The sequence below is a fragment of the Canis lupus genome, chromosome X (assembly GCF_011100685.1).
Source record: "Canis lupus familiaris isolate Mischka breed German Shepherd chromosome X, alternate assembly UU_Cfam_GSD_1.0, whole genome shotgun sequence".
NCBI lineage: Eukaryota > Metazoa > Chordata > Mammalia > Carnivora > Canidae > Canis > Canis lupus.
In genome coordinates, this window is record NC_049260.1 from 109,709,577 (window position 1) to 109,731,205 (window position 21,629).

Consider the following 21,629-nt stretch of genomic DNA (forward strand, 5'->3'; position numbering starts at 1 on the left):
TTACTGAAGTAAAATTATACCACATAGAAATCTAATTCTGAAGGAAGAAATGAAAAAAAAAACAGCAGTAGGAGTAAACATATTGGTAAGCATAAAGGATCATTATTTTTAAAAATAGTATTGTGTTGAACGTAAAGACTGCTAACTCTGGGAAACGAACTAGGGGTGTTGGAAGGGGAGGAGGGCGGGGGGTGGGAGTGAATGGGTGACGGGCACTGTGGGTTATTCTGTATGTTAGTAAATTGAACACCAATAAAAAAATAAATAAATAAAAAAAAAAAGAAAAAATGTAGGGCACAGCTTAGCTTCATGTTCTTCCATTACTAGTGAGATAAACCATTTACTTCAACACTTTGCAACTAGTAATTCCACACTTTCAAAGTATCTCCACCCTGCAAGGGGGAGGAGGGGTCTGACACCATCCCTACTCATAAGGAGTATGCAATCTGGTGAAGGTGACAGATGAGAGAACTCACCATGCCAGCGCATTTCGGCATGTGAAACAGCCCACCAAAGCATGGAGAAAAAAAGCCGAATATATTTGAAGACCTGATAGTAGCTCAGAATTACTAAATCATAGGCCAGAAGTGTAGTTCTGACAAATACAACTGAATATATATGTATGTAAACAAATAAGTAGAAGGGAAGGGGAGGGAGAAACAGTCCCAGTATTAGATCTTTTCAACATTATCAACAGGATCCAAACCATTGCCATCTTTCCATTCTGCCATCAGATCCATCACTTACATACACTACCAAAAATTCCCTGCCTCCAGTTCTCTCCTAACTATCCTTCTTTGTAGATCACAGTTAATTCTTCTCAAATAGAGTCCTAATCTGGACTTTCCCTTTCTTCACCACCTACTACAGTTCTTTGTGTTTCTCACATCACCATGTTCAGTTAAAATAGTTTGGCCTCATATATATTTTGACCTAGTAAGTTAAAGAAGATACTCCGGTCTGGTTGTCAAAATCATAAGACACACATACAACACAAAATTATTTTACTTGTGGTAGTGAATGGGTTATTTACCAAATATCTCTAGTTCTGTCTGTTGCAAGCACAAAATAACAGGAGACCTCTATGCCTCCTTGGAGTGAGATGTGGCCATGTGACTCAAAACTCAACCCTAAGTGGTACATGTCACCATGGGGCAAATTTGAGGATCCACTGCTTGATTTTTCTTAGCAACCGTAATGTTCAAGATGGTGGCTGCTAGATCATCAGGGTCATTCTAGAGTAGCAGAAACTGAATTTCAATGACCAATGGTACGCTGCCAAGATTATGACAACAACAATAACAACAACAATGATAACAACAACAACAGCAACACAATAATAATACAAACAATGCTACAAACAATGTAGCATTATCTTGAGGGCTGAGGAGAAGGCATTAAGGACACAGTTACCAGGGCTGGAAGGAAAAGAAGGCATGTTATACAGTAGTGAACTTTGGGTGAAACTGCTGCTTGCCATAAATTCAAAGGCAGATAATAAACCCAATAAATAAAAAATAAAAAATAAACCCAATAAATATCTTTTAAAAATTGACATACTTGTAAATTCACATGCAGTTGTAAAAATAATATCCTTTGCTCAGTTTTTTTCCAAGCATAACATTTTCAAAATTACAGCAAAATAGCATGACCACGATATTGACATTGATACAATCCACATCTTATTCATATTTCCCTAGTTTTACTCATTTTTTTGTACGTGTGTGTTAAGGCCTATACAATTTTATCACCATGTATGTTTGTGTCTCCACCACCACATTATAGTTACTGAAAGCACAATGCCGTAAGGATCCCTTATTTTGCTCTTATAACTACACCTACTCCCTCCAGTCCTCATCCCCAACCCCTGGAAACTACTAATCTGGTTTATATTTCTATAGTTTTGTTATTACAAATAAAACCATACCATATTTAACCTCCTGGGATTGACTTTTTTCACTCAAAATAATTCCCCAGAGGTTCATCCAAGCTGTTGCATGTATCAAAATACATGTATCTCTTTCTCATTTGGGCTTTAATTTACATCTCTTCAATGGGTAATGCTGCTGGACAATTTTTATACCCTTATTTGCCATTCGTATATACACATTGGTGAACTGTCTGTTCATCTCTGACGGTGGCTCTGAGACCCAATCCCAATATGTACATGGGAGGCTTTCCCACACTCCCAGGAAATGGCAACACCAGTGGGGTGTTCTACAATTAAACTCAATTCTGACATTCTCTACCTAGAGGTAGAGTTAGATCTTACAAGGTGAGGGCTCCGTCTTTCAAGACCGCTCCCCTCACTGGCACTGCAGACTCCATTTGGAAGCCTAGGTTACTGCTTCCAACCATTTGCAATAGATTGGAAGTTCCAGCAACCCCCCTCCTTGGGTTCATTTGCCAGAGGACTCAGAGAACTCAAAGAAGCATTTTTCTTACCGCATTGCCAGTTTATAAGGAAGGGATCTAACTCAGGAACAGCCAGATGGAAGACATGTGCAGAACAAGTAATGGGGAAGAGGTGGTTCATAGAGTAAAAGTGATGAGGCCCATGGTATCAATTTTCTTCTTTGATGCATTGTGTGCTTGATGTCAAGACTAAGAATTCTTTGCCGGGTGCTATATCCTAAGATCATCCTCCTATGTTTATTTCTAAAATGCTTATAGTGTTTCATTTTACATTAAGTCTATAATCTATTTTGAGTTAATTTTTGTAGTTGTGAGGTTTACATTCTCCTTATTTTTCTTTGTTCTCTTTCTTTGTTCTTTGCTTTTTTCCCCTGTTTTTTTTTTCTTGCTGCCTACAGAAGTCCAATTGCTCCAGACTATCTTCCCTTACTTCTGAGTCTCTTTTTCTAGTTCCATCAGCCTGCCTAACTGTCTCCTGGTGGCAGAGAGGAGCCTTAGACCCATCAGAGAAGGAGAGGAACTTCCTTCACTGAATTGGATTTGTATTTCATCTTTGTCGAAAATAAATTGAGCATGTTTGTGTAGGTCTATTACTGAGTCTTCTATTCTGTCCCATTTCCCTGTGTCTGTTCCCCTCCAATATCATATTACCTTGATTATTATGCCTATATTGTAAGCCTTAATAATAAATAGAGTAATTCTTTCTATTTTATCTTTCTTTGTCAAAAATGTTTTAGTTATTCTAGAGCCTGTGCCTTTCCATATAAAAGCATGTCTGTGTCCTCACAAAAAATCTTGCTTGGTATTTGTTAAGAATTGTATTAAATCTGTAAATCAAAAAAAAAATAGTATTGTGTTTATGTGTGTGTACATGTAGAAATCACATAGAAGACTACTGACTGTTTATAGTAAAATTAATAATCAAGTAACAAGAACGTACAGAATAAAGTAGATGAGAAAATTATGATAAAGGCCGTGAATGCGATAATTGGAAGAATAATGCTGCAAATTTCTTACCTTGCTTGTGAATAGAATATATATTCAAAGTAGTAAAGGTAAAGGTGCATATTGTAATCTTTTGAAACTGCTAAAAGCAATACCTAGAACATAATATGAGAAAAAATATTTGATTCACCCCAAACATGCTGGAAAAGAGAAATAGGGGGACACAGAGAATACTGGACAAATAGAGACCAAGGATCAAGATGGAGGATTTAAATTAAAATGTATCAGTAATTATTTAAATATGAATGGTGTGAAAACCCTAAACAAAAGGGTGAGGACTGGAAGGAAAGACTCAATCATATACACACCAGAAACACACTTTAAACAGAAAGACACAAAGGGGGTGAATGTCAAAAGATAGAAAATATACATATTGCAAACACTAAGCCTATCAAAGATGCTGTGGCTCTACTAATATAAGATAGGGTAGACTTAGAAGTGATGAATGATACCAGAGATAAAGAAGGAAACTTGATAATTATAAAGTGGTCAACTTATCAGAAATATAAGTTCCTATATGTTTGTACTTACTAAGAAACATACTACATACATATTGCATACATACATATTGCAAAAATTGATATCAATAAAAAAGATTGAGATAAATGCACCCTCATGGTTGGGGGTTTCAATACTTACTTCTAAGGCATTGATAGAACACATAGACAAAAAAAATTTCGAATATAGACTTGAACAACACTATCAATCAATTTGACTTGACATAAATATACAGAACACTACACTACCCAACAGCAGAAAACACATTCTCCTCCAGGGTACCTAGAATATTCACCAAATAGACTATAAGCTTAGTCATAACACAAGTTTAAATAAATTTATGAAGATCAAAATCAAACAGAATAGGTTATCTGACTGTAAAACTATCAAGTTTGAAATCAACATCGAGAACATAAATAGACCATCCCCCCAAATTTGGAAATCAAATATCACACATTTAAAAAAGTCATGAGTAAAAGAAAAATCAAAAAAGGAAGTGGGATCCCTGGGTGGCGCAGCGGTTTAGCGCCTGCCTTTGGCCCAGGGCGCGATCCTGGAGACCCGGGATCGAATCCCATGTCGGGCTCCCGGTGCATGGAGCCTGCTCCTCCCTCTGCCTCTCTCTCTGCCTCTCTCTCTCTGTGTGTGACTATCATAAATAATAAATTAAAAAAAAGGAAGTTAGAAAATCTTTTGAATTGAATGATAATTAATGTATGATATTAAAAAAAGAAACCAATCTAAAGCCATCTTATAGGGAAATGTATAGCTTTGAATGCCATTAGTGAAAAACAAGAAAGGTACAAAATAAATGACTTATGCTTCCACCTTAAGAAACTAGAAAGAGGGGCACCTAGGTGGCTCAGTGATTCAGTGTCTGTCTTTGGCTCAGATTGTGATCCCAGGGTTCTGGGATAAGTACCACATCAGGCTCCCCAGAGGGAGCCTGCTTCTCCATCTGCCTGTGTCTCTGCCTCTCTCTCTGTGTCTCTCATGAATAAATAAATAAAATCTTTAAACAAAAAAGAAACTAGAAAGAGAAGAACTAACTAAATCCCAAATAAGTATGAGGAAGGATATAATAAAAATGAAAAGGGAATCAATGATGGACAATAGGTAGAGATAATCACCAAAAGCAGGAGTTGATTTTTTGAAAAAAATAATAAAATTTGAAACCGCTAGCAATATAGATCAGGATAAAGGGAGAAAAATATAAACTATTAATAAAATAAGTGGAAATGAGGACATTACTAGGGATGCTACAGACATTAAAAGGACAATGAGATGCTATTGTGACCAACTCAATAAGACAAAGAACCCAGTGAAAATAGGCAAAATGCTTGAACAGATACTTCAATAAAGATCTACAATAAAGAAGATCTACAAATAGCCACAAAGCACATGAAAAAGCACTCAACCTCATTAGTCATCAGGCCGACATAAATTAAAACCAAAATGTAATACCAGTATACAACACAAGAATATGTAGAAATGAAAATAACTGACAAGCCCAAGTGTTGGTGATTATATGGAACAATCACATACCTGCTTCGCAGCGGCTTGAAAATTAAATTTACATCAGTCTTATGACCTAACAATTTCACTGCTAGGTGTTTGTCCAAAAGAAACTAAGGGGCTCCTGTGTGGCTCAGTAGCTTAAGCGTCTGACTCTTGATTCCAGCTCAGGTCAGGATCTCAGGGTCATGAGATCCAACTCTGACTCTCCTTGAGATTCTCTCCCTCTCCCTTTGCCTCTCCCTGCTCCATTTGGGTTCTTTCTAAAATAAATAAATACTTTTTTAAAAAAGAAATTAAAACATATGTCCATGGAAATATTTGCAAAAATTCTTTGTAGAAGATTTACTCAGTGTAGCCAAAATCTGGAAACAGTCCAGATGTCAGTCAATGAAAAAATAAGTAAACAAACTGGCAAATTCATGCAATGGAATAATGCTACTCAGTGAAACAATGTAAGGACTTATTGATACAGACACATAGGTGAATTTCCAAACTTATTCTGGGTGAAAGAAGCTACACACACACACACACACACACACACACACACACACTATAATCTTCCACTTATATGAAGTTCTTAGAATAGGGAAAATGAACCTGTGATGATAGAAGTAAGTTCAGTGGTGGCCCTGGCAACAGAGGGGTGTTGACTAGGAAGGGGTATAAGAGAACTTTCTGGGGTGATGGAAATGTTCTATATCTTAAATATAGATTACTTGAGTGTATGCATTTTTCCAAACTGATCACACTGTCTACTTAAGATCTGAACACTTAAATGTACATAAATGATACCTAAATGGCAGAAAGCTTTGAAAGTAACATACACTCAACTTCTTGGGTGTGGGGGACTGGTAAGGGAAAGACAACAATGAAGATTGGGAAGACAGTGAGTAGTGAAGAAGAATACTAAGAGGAGGATTTCTCTAAGTGATATATATGTGGTTTTCCTGTTCCAGAATCTCATGGAGTACTTGTTAAAATGTAGACTCTTGGGTTCCAACCAAATTAGCTAGGAATCTCCAATTTTAACCAGTTTCACAGAGGAAACTGATGGCACACACTAAAGTTTGGGAACAGCTGGGTTATAGAATTTTCAGTCCAGAACACAGAATTTTACCATATAGAGATAGTGTAGTTAGACAACACTGAAGCTAATGCTTGGAATGTGATTTTGGATATTTTCACAAGTTATGGATGTTATGAGTCAGCTTTCATATGTCTATAAAATCAGATTATTTTATTTTATTGAGAAGGGTTGACATCATAATTTTTAGTTGGATGCTTGAAATTTTAAGCATCTGATAGAAACTATAACTTTACCCAAGACTCTAAATTTTCCTGTTATTTAGATGAATTGTCAATATGGAGTCACGTAAAAATGTTTAAGGTAAGTGAGTTATGTTGTATCAAAACAATAATTTTGCTTCTATTAAGCATAAAACATTGTAGTCTTGCCATCGGAACATAAAAACACCTGCTTGGGATTGACAGTGACCAAAGACTACCAACCTCTTCCACTGGAGTTTTAAATATATAAAGATATTGCGATCAGAGCAGTAATAATCAGCCAATCAGCAAACCAGTATTTGCTCAAAATCTATTATATTGGGGATCATATGGCATTATATGGATCGGTTTTAAAGACTGACTCTAATGTTCATTAATGGGGAACTCTGTCTCATTGTTGACCTCTCTGAGTCTCAGCTCTCAGTTCCCTCCATAGTAAAATGAGGGCCTATTCACTTACCTTGCAGGGTTGTTGTTAAGAATTAGAGTCACAGGGATGTCTGGGTGGCTCAGTGGTTGAGCGTCTGCCTTTGGCTCAGGACGTGATCCCAGGGTCCTGCATCGGACTCCCCCACAAGGAGTCTGCTTTTCCCACTGCCTATGACTCTGTCTCTGCCCCTCTCTCTGTGTCTCTTATGAATAAATAAATAAAACCTTTTTTAAAAATTAGAGCTACACACCAGTACATGTTTAAACTGGGAATTGACCCATAGTCAATGCTCGCAAAATGGTAGTTGTTTGCACTTGCTCACACAGTCTAACCATGAGGGTGATTATTTCAGCCTCTTTCCTAATGAGGACAACAAAGAAACTGTTTATGAAGAGCAAGGATCAAGTGGATCACATATTTAGAGACTGAAATATCACGAAGAGGAAAGATAATGAATGAAATACTGAGCTCATCTTTCCTTGTTTTGGGACTGTTAAGGTCTCTAGGATAGGATTATGATGTGATTTAAGGGAAAGGGACTAAAACGGCTGAGTGAGCTGCTTCTAGACTACATTCCTTGTTTTATTCAGCATTGTATATCTTGAGGCTTACACAGTGCATGCAACATAGGAGGTTGCCAGGGCATGTTTGTCGAGTGGATGGAAGGGAGCAAAAGGAATCTTCATGGTCAGTACGCACTCTCGTCGAGCTCAGGAATAGTGAAATTGACTAGTTTTGTTCTCTATCTTGGCATATTACGGTGCATGAGTGGTTAACCAAGAAGCCAAGGAAGTCCCAGGACCCAACCAAGAGGGATTTTTTCCCATATAAATAACATTTTTAGTTACTACTATTCTTCTTAGTCCTGTGCTCTTGATTAGGGAGATGAAGGACTGAACATGAACCTTGCCTCTTAGGAATTTCTAATCTAGTGGTGAAAATGAGCACCAAGTTTAATACACTATGAAGGAGTTTAGAATGAGGGTCATGACTGGTTTAGTCAGTAAGCACTATGAGGGTTCTAGCAGTGAAGAAATCTTCTCTGGTTGGGGGAGGGGACAGGAAAAACCACTCAGAGGACATGAACCAAAGTCACACATTGAAGTCCCTGGTTACATTACACCTCTGCAATGAGGCCATCCCAAATCCTGCCAGCAGAGGGCGTTTCTCCTATTCCTCATCCCTTGTGGCTTTTGTATATTTCCATTAGATCACTCATCACAGTGCCTCTGGTATTAGCTAGCTGGGCAATCGGACTATGCCTTCCTGACATAGAACTGGAAAGGGATGCTGAGCCAGACTATTGTGAGATCTGCTTACAGGATAAAGTCAACTACCCCCTGCCCCCCAACTGGTTGGCATTCAGAATGAAGTCAGTACAGACAGGTTTTTAAACAGGGAAGGAATATGTTGAATGTGGCATTTGGAGACCTTATCATATTCCATTATAACAGCTAGTATTAGAGCTGGAAAAATACCTTCTTCTTACTCAATTATGTAGTTAGGCCTAAGAAGAACAATGAATGTACGAAGGATGACGGAGTGTTGGGTCTTCTGGGGCCCTCATCTATGCCTAACTAGCAGCCATCTTAGCAAGGAAAGGCCCCTGGATCATAATTCTTTGTCCTCTCAAAACAGAGTAAAGAATGGAATATGTTGCAAAAGAGTCAATATTTGGACAGTGCAGCTCCATGTTGAACTAGACAGGGAATTGGCATGGGTAACCAATTAAGAGTTTTGGGTCCAGGAGGCATGTGTAAGCCCTCCTTAAAAATGGAAATGATCATGCCAGTTACTTACAACTCCCTCCAAGTAAGGATATTTAAAAATTCTATTTTATAAGGCAAGAGTATCGTGTCATATCAGATAATAGGCACTAACTCGGAAGAAACACTAATGAGTTATTCAGAAACTTGCAAAACAAAGTGAGTAGACTTAAATGTGACCATTTTCACATTCTTACAAATGAAGTATTGTTATATTAAAACATACTTCAGCAAGTCCTAGTCAAACAATGCCTTCTGAACAAAATGTAGATATCATGTTTTCACTCTGGTACAAAAAATTTAGGCTTTCAAATGGATAGGTTAAAGAGTAATCCTTTAAATCTGTCCACTATAAAAGAAGTCTTCACCCTACAAAAACATTCACCAAAAGGTTCCTTTCCTTACGACACACTCTGTGCAGAATTCAAATGGGACTTGATTTACACATAATTTTCTGGAAACAATTTAATTGTATAGGGTGGGATATACCTGTGCTGTTGACTGAGATACGCTCAAACTTTCAGGCCATGCTCAGTGGCACTGCTGGAAGTAAAAAGAAAGTTACAGCATATTCATCTTTCTCTCAGGGAACCAACAGAACCTTTTCTACTCAGGAGGCACTTGCTTCCTATGGATACTTCTTTGTTCACAAGAGCTTAGCTGCCAGGGCGAACTGTCCTACCACCTGAGACCTCTTCCCTTGCAGTAGTATCCACGACTCCAGAGCCTCCAGTTTCTAAATCAAATGGCACAAGGCAAATACAGACTTCCACTATACATTCTAAAGACACAATTTGAAGACAATCTTTCCGGTCAGTTTTGTAAGCTCAGCTTAGATCATTTAATCATTTGTCCAAAGCAAATGTACAGAAATATTTTTGAGTATCCTATGCAACCATTGTGGATATAATCGTCTGCTCAACAAATGCTGGGTACCTACCAAGCACCAGGCCTGGGTCCAGGCAGTCAGAAATGCATATTATGGAAAGGCACGCTGACTTACTGCCCAGGTGATAAGGGCTTCAGTATTCAGAAACAGTGATCTATGGAACAGCTGAAAGTGCATATCTACATCCCCTGATAAATGGACTAAGCAATTACTGATAAGAACACAGTTAATAAATAGATCATTTCCTAAGTGCCTATCAATAAGAAAACAATTAACAAATGTATTGTTTCCTCTACTGCCCATAGAGAGAGACATCTGTCTTATGTGTTCTAAATTCTGGAAGCTCTAAGTCAATATGATATGTGGACTATTGGGCAGGTGTAAGCATGGCCACGGAATAGCATGCTCATAACCCACCAGAAACAGGAAAGAGCATGAAGGGACCTTGAAAAGCTGAAGAATGAGTCACGGACATGCAGGAGGTGGCAGAGCAAAGACATAGCACTTGGAGCAATAAATGGGTGAGCTAAAACAGGGCTGGTTAGACACAAGACTAAAAGGGTAGGCTAAAGAAATTTGGATTCCTTTAACGGCAATCAGCATGATCATGAGGGCTTCCAGGCTGTAAAGGGTTACACAGAGCATGACGACCGCCCTTTCTTTAACTTCCCGGAGGACCAAATGAGAGGCACCAGACTCAACTAGAGAATGAGGGATTTAGGGGAGTGTTCTTGCCTCCCCTATTGAAATGGGTCCTTTGGAGGGCTCATGGGTGCTGTGGCTGGGACAGTCTCATCTGTATATGAGGGGCGAAGTGTTTCCTATCAAAAGGCAAAGGGACAAACTACCCAACCTTTCTTGGGACTTGTCATTCCTTCATAGTAGCATAATCCTCTCTTCTGGTCTCATTTGCACAGTGCTACCCTGGACTCGGCACCTCTCCTATACGCACCAGGTACTTTTCACATTCCTTTCAAAGAGAAATGGTAATGTTCCCAGTCCCTGACAATCTGTCCCCTAGTTGGCATGCACTTCTGCAAGGGGGCTCTGTTTGCCATGCATCTATTTAAAACAGACACGTCTATTTATAACATTTCATCAATCAATCTAGAAGTCTTTTGTAAGCATAGAGTTGCTCTGTGCTCGGATCTAACCAAACAGCTCAGATGGCAACCTGATTGTTTCCAATGAATACATGCACATGTCAATGCAATAATTGTCTGGGGGGGTGGAAATTACCTGTGTCACAGACCTTACTTAGCAAAGAATTAATGTGTGCATTCCACTCAAATACTTTACAAACAGAGCAATGGGTTTAAATGCTTCTGCCACATGTACCATGTCCTGGGAGAAGGGACATAGAGTCTGTAGTTCCATCCTTTAAGGATGGCTATAAGCTGTTTCCCATCTTGACAGGAGGAAACTTTCATGGGTTTATAGAGGCATGAATTGTGAGAATAAAAAAAATGAAATTCTGGACTCAGTTCACGAATTCTAGGATTTTCATCACTCATCTCCTTGATGCCCTAACCATTCGAATGAGCTTCCCCACACCCTCCTTTTCATGGGGAAATCAACTGAAAATTACCAAGCAAACAATGCCCATGCGACAGGACAGATCAACCCAACCCTTCCTCTGGGAATGCTCTGGGACCACCCCAAGTAGTTCAGGAGATCCTCAGAAGGGAAAGCCTATAAATCCCAGTTAATTCCACAAATAAACTCAAGCTACTCAGCAGTTTGAGGACAGGTGGAAGGACTTTGAAGAAACACAAACTGCAAAGAGTCACCACTCATCCGGAGGAAAGGTTCTAGCAAAATACAACAGTGAGAGGGGTTAGTTAGCGTTCTCGGGGATCCGTTGGGAGTTCAACGATAAAGTGCAAAGGGTTTACAATGGAAGCATTTGCTTGAGGAAGCTACTTCGCTCAGGTAATACGAAAATGGGCAGGATGTTTTCCAAGAAAAGATGTCATTTTCCATTTAGTTCTGTGCTAAAATTTCTCAACAAAAAGTAGCCAGTGGAGAGATTCCAGCCATCCAAAAGCATCCCTGTCTTGCTATTTTCAGAGGCTTGAAGCTGGCCGCTTCAGCAACCATCTCTCATTTTGTTTTTCTGGGTGAGCCAGAGGCTCTTGGGCGTTGGTTCCATTAGCTGTCTGCCGCATCTCCCCTGCCGCCATGGAGGGACAGATCCTGTCCTGGGTTCACGCAGACACTGCGGAGTGCCCATCTTCTGTGATTTCCCTGAAGATGCACCTAATACGATTCTCAGAATTAAAGTGATTGTGTCCACCTTTCCTTAGCTCTATGTTGCCTTCTCTTTCTCTCCTAAGCTAAGAGCAAAATACATTTAAAGCTTATCATAATGATTTATTCTTGCTTCTTCCTTGAGAAATTCAAACTAATATTTTGTGCTGTCCGCAGGGTACATGCAGATCTGGAGGGAGGAAATATCTCCAGAATCTGCTGGTGTCACAGTTTTCTAAAGACGAATAGGACTTTACACAGACAGATAGACACATTCGCTCTTCTCTCACAGTTAATCCCTACAATTCTTCTAAGAAAATAAAAACAAAGGAAGCATTTTTCAAAGAGCCTGCTCACTAGCCAAACATCATGGAGTACAGGGAAAACTCCAGAGCCCTCGTCCCATCCGGAAAGAAAAGATCTCAACAGAAAGATCCCCGGCATAATTTTGTTAATTTCTATAAAGGCGTTAACGTCCAGGATAAGCTTTTACATTTACGTCCTTCAAAAACATTGCTTAAATAAAATCTTACCTGAATACGACTTCCTTAACAAAGCCATGCTTCTTTATAAGCTGGTCCTACCCAGACAATTGCTGTCTACATTTGGAGCAGACACAGAGAAAGGAGATCAGAGAAAGTTTGAGGCATATCTAAAGTATTCTCCAAGGTACTGGCCAGAAACATCAAGCCCATACTCGCGGTATAGAGAGATCATTAATGGGCATTAGTGACAGACCATTATGACTCTCACAGATCATTAATGATTCATCATGTAGCAGTATTGTTCTGGCAATAATCAGACCATTGCTTGGACTCAGATATAAGCTTCACCCATACTATTTGCTTAAACTTATTATTTCCAAGCATAAAATTTTATTTTGCCTTCTAGAATTACAAAAAAAAAAAAAAAGGTCTGTAACAGGATCCTTCTGCACATCAGAGGAGCTTCTGGAACTAGCTGCCTTCTTTGGTAGACGCTTCTCCCACTGTCAGGAATCTTGTAGCCTGAAATGCTCCCCAATAGCTTTGGGGATGTAGAAAATGTATCTTTTATTTTGAAATTGAATTATTGATGAAGAGAAAATGCTACAAGCAAAACAGACATTTATAAGAATCACAGTTGCTCAGTCCTCTGTAACAATTACTTGTAAAATGATGAAATTCTACCTGACTTTTGAGATTCTTGCCAAAAAACACATTTTCACATCAGAGTCCTTTGTTAAAAATTCAGAGACTCTACGAGCAGCCTATGACAAGGCTTTCAGCTAATTACAACCAAAAGCAAGAAACACAGACTATTTTAGCATTATACCATACATGTTACTGAAGCACTCAACAGTGTTAATATAGGAATCAAAATTTTAAGAAAAAGTGAAACCCCACACCAAATTGCCATTCTTTTTATTTTTGCCTTATGGAAAATCCACTATTTTGGTTGAAAATTGAAATGAAAATGGAAATTTAGTTATTCCGGGAGCAAATGAGTCTTTCCTATTGAACAGATTGGATTCTCCTTCTGTGTAGCTCTGGGAAAACTTCCCTTGAGTCAGAGAGAAAGGAAATCTGTTTCAAGGTCTGAATATCGTCACTATCAATGAATATTGAAGAATTACCGACACCTACAAGGAGCTATATTTATTGAGCCCCATCACCCATGCTCAGCGCTATATGGAAAGGAAGATCATGTATATCCAAAAGCATTCCATAAACTTACATAATTTTTCCCCTTAAGCTTCTCTGCATAATCAGAACTGCCTTGTTCTCTCTGCCTCCACTTTTCCATCCAACACTAAAGAGTGTAACAGACAACAGCTGCAAATGTAAGCCCCTCCCAAAGGGATCCAGCCTCCAGCAAAACTGGCTTAGCTGTAAGGACAGGATTTCAGCAGTAGGCAGAGGGTGGAGAAAATCTGTTCTGCCCTGAAATCAAACACTCTCCCCCAACCCCCACCAGACGCCCACAGCCCAGGGGCCTGAACATCAGGAGGCCTCAAAACCCAAATGCGCCAAAGAGTTGTTTCTCAGCAGACTTCCTGCCATTATACAGGGCCACCCCCAAACCTCCCCCCACACACACACTCTGAGAAAGACCCTGCACTTCATGTAATGCTCTCCTGTCACCGGTTTTTATTGGCCAAAGGTTTTTCAACAGAAGGTACAATTTTTGAACATATTCATTTTGTCCTGGGCCCTGCAAACAGCATTTTTTAAATAGTCAGTCAGACTTAGAGGGGCAGATGATCTGCTTTGGAGTGTGGCCATTGGGTCTTCCCCACTGCCCTCTGACTAGGCCACCAGGCATACAGTTGTATATGCGCAGATCCCTGTTTGCAAACCAAAGTGGCTAATGGAAGAATTTAGGCTTCAGTGAACTCCCTACACAGGAGAGATGCCAAATTCCTCCAAACAAAAATAGAAAACCCTAACATGAAGGCCATGTCTCTTGGCCAATATAAGGGCTCTTAAAGAAGAGTATTTCCCAAGGGGCAAAATTAAGTCATCTCAATAGGAGTGGTCTTCTCAGGTCTAGTCAAGAGATTCGTCTTTTCACTGTGCCATGGCTTCTTATGGCCCTACAGGGTCTGCAGTGCTCAGGGAAGCGGGGGAGGGGGGGAGGTCCCCTGGGATGACAGTAACTCAATCTTTGGATGTCTAGACTGCACAGAAATAAACAGAGTGAGGGTTGACATAGAGCCAAATTGCAAGGTAGGTGAAATGTATTTCAGCTGTTCTTTCTCTCCAATGAATTCTCAGCCACTCAGGGCCTTCCTGCTGCTCTCTAGCTACTAGACCTGTCCGGCAGGTGTAACCCCCACAAGGCTTGGCGGCCCCCCTCAGTGCCCATGCTTCTACCTTCTTTTGTATTTCATAGAGACCTCCTAGTCCTCGGTGTGTCTGATCTCGGCCAGGTGTCACGGAGGAAAGCCATCGGATTCCATGCTTTGCACAGATTTGTGAACAAATGCTAGACAGGCACAAGGGATCATAGTGCTCACCTGTCCTACTTAGCCTTACTTGGTGATATACGTCGGTGTCTTTATCATATCTTTATTGGTATCGGTTTCTAAATCTTAGGGCTAAGGTCCTCCCACCCTTTAAAAAGTGGCACAGGGATATAGGTTTTCAACTGATCCATCCACTTGGCTCAGGGCACCACTCCCAACCTCACACACCAGACTGAGTTGTCTGGATCATGTTCTTTCGCACCTTCGAAGATCTGTTCTGGATCTTCCCCCACCTTGGGGTCCCCCCTTCTCCTTATCCCTATTTATCTTTCAAGTAGGACATCTACTACGAAGGCTCTCAAGTTGACCCTTGAGAGTGGTCTCATTGGTCCCTTCACTGCACCCAACATAAACTTCTACCACTGGATGATCAGACTTGATTGCGTTTGGCTGTTTACACGATTCTCACCCGCCTCCCCGCTATTTACTGGAAGTAAGTGACTAGAGGGCAAGGGCCACAGGTGATCTGACAAGCACCTGGGAATAAAGGGCATCGCTGGAGAATGGTGTATCCTTATGGGGAATGCACCAGAAGTCCGAACCTGTGTGGCTTCCATGATTGTGGCACATACATATTCACAGGTGGTAGGGTGCAGGTTTGCATTAGTTGACTTAGGTGGGGGCTGCATGGGCGTCCTTCACTTCCTTTACAATGGGTTTCATCCAGAGAGGATTGATACTGGGATCAGCGTTCAGTGCCGAGTAACTCACCCTCTTCTAATAGATGCCATCAACAACTAACTCTCTCTGCCCCTCGACAGGGAGTGTGCCTCTAAGGTCACAATCTGTCATCTGTCCCTACAGGCAGGATGCAACTCAACAGAAGCTGACAAGTCTAGTTAACTCTCTGGTGAGTGGCCTCTAATCCCTGCCCCTGAAGTTACAGATCTCCAAGCTTTCACGGCATTATGGTCAAGTGGCCCAAGCAAGCTTCCTGCCTTCCTGGAGGGCCCAATCAATACTTTGCCCTCCTCTTAGGGCCCAGACACATCAAAAGTAATAATGCCTGATATTTAATCATTTCCCATTAAAATGCAAAGCTCTGTCTCCAGGTCCCCTTGACAGTTTAATTGTTTTAAAATGTCTGGAGAAGCCGATGTAAACAGATTTGTGGTATATTGTTTACTTGCTGTGCCCTCAGCCTCTTGGCTAATTAATAAGAGCAATTTGCTGCTACTGGGCATCTTGGCTGTGCGGATCCCTCCCATTGGGAAGAAGTTATGGGAGGAAGAATTTATGGGAGTAAGGACAGATACTTTTTTATTCAAAAGTACCAATGGGTTGAAATCTTGTCTTCACAAAAATCAATGCTCAGGTGTGTACCATGGCTTTATTCACAATTTTCCAAACTTGCAAGCAACCAAGATGTCCTTCAGCAGGTGAGTGGATAAACTGTGGAACGTCGAGTCAATGGAGTATTATTTAATGATAAAAAGAAATGAGTGATCGAGCCATGAGAAGACATGGAGGGGGACACCTGGGTGGCTCAGTGGTTAAGCATCTGCCTTTGGCTCAGGGTGTGATCCTAGAGTCCCGGGATTGAGTCCCACATCGGGCTCCCTGCATGGAGCCTGCTTCTCCTCCCTCTGCCTATGTCTCTGCCTCTCTGTGTCTCTTGTGAATAAATAAAATCTAAAAAAAAAGAGAAAAGAAAAGACATGGAGAAACATTCAGGGCATGTTACTAGGTGAAAAAAAAAAGCCAATCTGAGAAGCTATATACTGTGTGATTCCAACTGTATGACATTCTGGAAGAGGCAAAAAATGGAGACAGAGAAGTGCTTGCCAGGGTTTAAAGGGGAAGGGGACAGAGGGATGAGTAGATGGAATGCAAGATTTATAGGGCAGTGAAAACACTCTGTATGATACCATCGTGATGGATATATGTCCTTATATACTTGTCCAGACCCACGGAGTATACAACACCAAAGGTAAATCCTAATGTAAACTATAGACTTTGGGTGCTAATGATGTGCCAATGGAAGTGCATCAATTGTGCAACCAACTACTCTGAAGGGGCATGTTGATTATGGGGGAGGCTGTTTGTGTGTGTGAGAGGGGGAACAGGGGTACATGGGGCATCTCTGTACCTTCCCCTCAGTTTTGCTATGCATCTAAAACTGCTCTAAAAATAAAAATCAGAAGTACTGGTACCTAACATGTTCCCGGAGCACATGTTTTCTCTGAATTCTTATGGCAACCCTGGAAGGTTTCCTTTGTTACTGGGTGGTTAAACTGGACACACTTTATGGTTTCTCCCAACAGAGAGTTTTCATCATTCCGTGTCCCTCCTCCTCCATAAAGCATTCTGCAGTGCACTAATTGCTCCAAGTTCACTGGCACTGCCCATGTCTCTCCTTTCCCACAACAGGCAAGAGTCCCAGGAAGGAAAGAGAATGTGACCCGGGAAGCCCCCAGCCCAGTCAGAAGACAGGAGCCACTTGACTGCTGGCAACTACCACTGGCTGCACCTCCCTTGCATTTTCTCAGAATAGCAGGCGCCAGAGAGGGAGCCAGGGAGACCCAGGCTGCCCTCAGTACTCCAGGGAGATGCACGCTGCCCCCTACTCCAAGAAGCACAGGATTCAGTTTCAGTAACAGCTCATTGACTCTGTTGCCCACAGCTCCAATCCAATCCGTGCCACCACGGCTCTCAGGTACAGGGGAAACCTTGGCCACTAGTAGTTGAGTATTTTAATGTCCAGCCACGACTGCTTGAGAAGATAGGTGGTTGGATTCAGATGATAATCATTTCTTCACTGGGCTGTTACACGAATGAAATGAGAAATTCAAAGAAAGTGCTTAGGGCAGCGCCTGGCACAGTGTGAGCCGTCAATGGAAATTAGTCCTCTTCTCATCTTCCCCTGAGTACCTTCTGGCCCATTTGCTTGTATCCCCTGTAATCTCACTGTTATCCTTCCTGATGTTTTTGGCAGCATTTTTATGGAAACTGATCAATAAGCAAGCAATCTATGAACACTGAGTCCTCACAATGTACCCTTGTATTAATGGACCTTTGCCATATGCAGAAGATACGAATACACATAAATAGAGCTCAGAGTCTAAAAGGAAGATAAACTTGGAGGGACGTGCTGCATGAAGGCAGTAGCTGGAGCTATGATGTTGAAAACGAGATTTGATTTGCCTAAGTCACTGGATATACAAACTACAACTCCCCAAATATTGACCACATTGTGGGTGTCCTGCCATTATGGCCTCCAAAACTCCAAAACTGAACAAGTACACACGATCTGGTACTGCTGTGTCTGTACTATTCGTAACAAGAGCTGACTGACAACCCATCTCTGATATTTGGATGGGTCTTCTGTAACACTCCACTGAATGTCAGGGTTAAAAGCGCAGCACATTTTATGCTGCTTGATTCTGCTTCTGACGGCCTAGTACATAACACCTACATCGGTCAATACACAAATTTCAGATCTACAACAAATCACTCAGCTGCAAACTTAATGCCTGGATCTTTTAAAGGTGCTAGAGGCATGTGTGTGTGTGTGTTTGTGTGTGTGTGTGTGTGTGCACATGTGCATCTTATTAGCAAGGAGGCTTGTTCCAGGCATACATGATTTTCAAGCATGAAGGGGGAGTGTTACATTCCTTGCAAAATTGTACGCAATGCAGGGAAAATTTTTTAAAAAGTTATTTGGTTTCTGCAGTTTCTCTCTGAGGGAAGAACAAATTAGCGGCGCCTACTTTCTCTTTGTGTTCATAGCACCCCCTGGTGGAGAACTAGCATATTTCCGTTGCATGCTAATCCACCGTCCATGATCTTTATTTTCCTCTCAAGAGCTTTATGGAGGGAGAAATTAAATATTTCAATTTAAAAATAAATAAATAAATAAATAAATAAATAAATAAATAAATAAATAAATATTTCGATTTTTCTAGATTTATATCTCATGACCAGAGGAATAGAGAATCCAATTCCAGTTACTTTTGTTCACTTATTCTGAAGATTCTCTTGGCTGATCTAAAAATTAATGTCAAGTACTTGCCTATTTTAAGGAAACTTCCTTTTCATTCTTTCATTCAGCAAACATATCCTGGGGGCCTATTATGTACTAGGTCTTTTCTGGGTGCTTGAGGCAGAGGAATAAATCAGTCTGGGTCCCTGCTGGGGAGTAGTTTGTTCAAAGCTGAGAGATAACCATGAAAAGCCATCTTCAAAAGCACAAGGCTGAGGGGCTGAACCAGGCCTGATAAGACTCAAAGGTGAGTGGAAACCAGCCAGGCCACATAAAGCAGGTGACAGCAGACCTAAGCACTGAAAATTGAACAGGTGTTCCCAAGGCAGATGGGGGCTGATGAGGGAGAGAAGATATTCCAGGTAGGAAAAGTAGAGAGAGCAAAGACTCAGAGGTATGGAACATCCTGAAACCGGATGGATTACATTGTAAATTAAAAGTCGTCTGGCATGGCCACAGGCTAAGGGATGACAGTGGCATAGAGGAAAGGATTTTGGAGGCATCAACCAGAGAGGTAAGGCAGGGGATAACTTAGAAAGCTGGTTTAAGGAGCTTGGGCTTTATCCCAAGGGTGATTGGCTTTTATACCAGAAAACACAAGAATGCTTTCAGATGGATGACTTGGGCTGCCACCTGGAAGATCAGAGCGCAGGGGGTGAGCCTGGAGACCAGGAGCTCTGTTAAGGGATACAGGTGAGAGATGATGATGATCTAAATTGTACTCTACTGTAAGGATGGAAACCGCAGTCGTAGGTTCCCTCTGAAGACCCCACCAAAGCCTGGATCATTGTCTATAAAAAAACAAATAGCTCGGGGCGCCTGGGTGGCTCAGTCAGTTAGGCATCTGACTTAATTTTGGCTCAGGTCAGGATCTTGCAGTGGTAAGATCGAGCCCCGAGCCCCATGTTGGGCTCCATGCTGACAGTGGGGAGTCTGCTTCAGATTCTCTCTCTCTCTCCCTCCTCCTCTGCACAACCCCCCCACCTGCTCACACACCCATACTCGCTTACATGTGCTCTCTCTCTCAAATAAATAAATAAATAAATAAATAAATAAATAAATAAACACATAAATAAATAAATATATAAATATATAAATAAATACATAAATACATAAATAAATAAAATATTTTTAAAAACTTAGTTCTGCTGACCATAAAAAGAGGACTTTTGGGTTGGGAAAAGGGGCAGGCAGTGATTACTTCAAACAGTGATCTAAGCTGCTCCTTTGACCAACACAGTGCACTTGAGCTCCATTCTGGTTGTAGATTCACAAGGAGGCAACTGAACAGAGTGGTGAAAAGCATGGGCCCCAGAGAACTCAGACAAGACTTGGCTCTACTACCCATTGTCAGCTATGCCTCCTTGGGCCTGTTTCCTTGACCCTCTGAGCTTTGGTTTCCTCTTCTGTCAAATGGATGTAGTAATTGTATCTAACTTGTAGGATGGTTGTACCAGCTCAATTAGGTAACGTACAAAGCCCTCGCTGCAGTGCCCAGCACACAGGAAGCAGTTGATAAGGGCTAGTTCATTTCATCTTTCTCTTCCTTGTTCAGTGTGACCAGGCAAACTGGTCTTTTGTAAGATGGCTAGTCCCATAGTCTTCTCCAAGGTACCCTACCTTGGGCTGTAAGGAAAACTTCTATTTGAAAGGTGATTTCAGCAGTTTGTCTCCTTCCTAACCAGAGCAGAGTGTAACATCTACAGATGGAGTTGAGAAGAAGCCAGGTTATAATGGTCCAGAGGGCCTGGTCGACATAGCTGCCAATTCTCACCAGGGCCACGGAGCCTGGAAACAAGGCTGGCGGCAGCATCCTGTGGGATTTCTAAATTGGCCAAGAAAGAGAGAGGTGAATAAGAAAAGGCCCAGCCACAATGGGAGGCCAGGTGGATTTGGTATCCCTGAGAGCTGTTGGGTTGCTGGTGCTGGGAGAGATGGCTCATGCAAAGGTTTTTAACATGATTCTCCCAGAATTAGCATTCATCAAATTGAGTCCTGGGAACACTAATCCAGCCAAAATTCTCTGACTGAGAACTCATATCCTGTGATCAGTCAGTTTGGGAAAGGCTGTTCAGTACATCCCCTCTTAGAGATTCATATTATACATTTGACTTGGGTTCTAATAATGCCAACACTAAAGAAATCCATAAACTGTGAGAGACTTTGGGCTAGCCTTACTAATTTGCCCCCCAGAAGCCTTTATGTCTTATAAAAACTACTAATATTCCCCAGAAGCCTTTATGTCTTATAAAAACTACTAATATTCCTTAATAATAATATCTAGTGAAGAAGAGTTTGAGTGCATGCCAGGCTAATGTCTCCTGGGCACCAGCCTCTTTTGCCAGGGCAGACACAATCACATAGAGAGGTGTAGAGAGGCCCCTGTCAGTGGCCTCCCAAGGGCCCAAATCCCAGGTTGGTGTTGTATTCTCAACCCATGTATCCAATGGTGGCAGGGATGAGGTCAGAAAGTTGCCTCTGATGGGGCCAACACCATTGCTTCTGGTGCTACTTGTTTCCAAGCTAGGCCTCCCTTAGGGAGGTTTTAGATCTCTGGTACCTAGAAAATGGTAAAACTAAAG

At 41.2% G+C, this 21,629-nt stretch overlaps 1 protein-coding gene across 5 annotated transcripts in view; it reads right to left on the reverse strand.

Moving 5' to 3' along the window:
• FGF13 (fibroblast growth factor 13) overlaps positions 1–21,629 on the reverse strand; it is a 523,263-nt gene that overhangs the window by 97,213 nt on the left and 404,421 nt on the right. Inside the window, exon 1 of one of the 5 annotated variants that reach the window (XM_038588438.1) lies at positions 12,592–12,634. The exons of the other annotated variants lie outside the window; for them this stretch is intronic. Coding sequence (XP_038444366.1) covers positions 12,592–12,619 — 28 coding nt within the window. The 5' untranslated portion in view covers positions 12,620–12,634. Of the gene's footprint in view, positions 1–12,591; positions 12,635–21,629 lie in introns of those variants that run through there. 5 annotated transcript variants of the gene reach the window in all.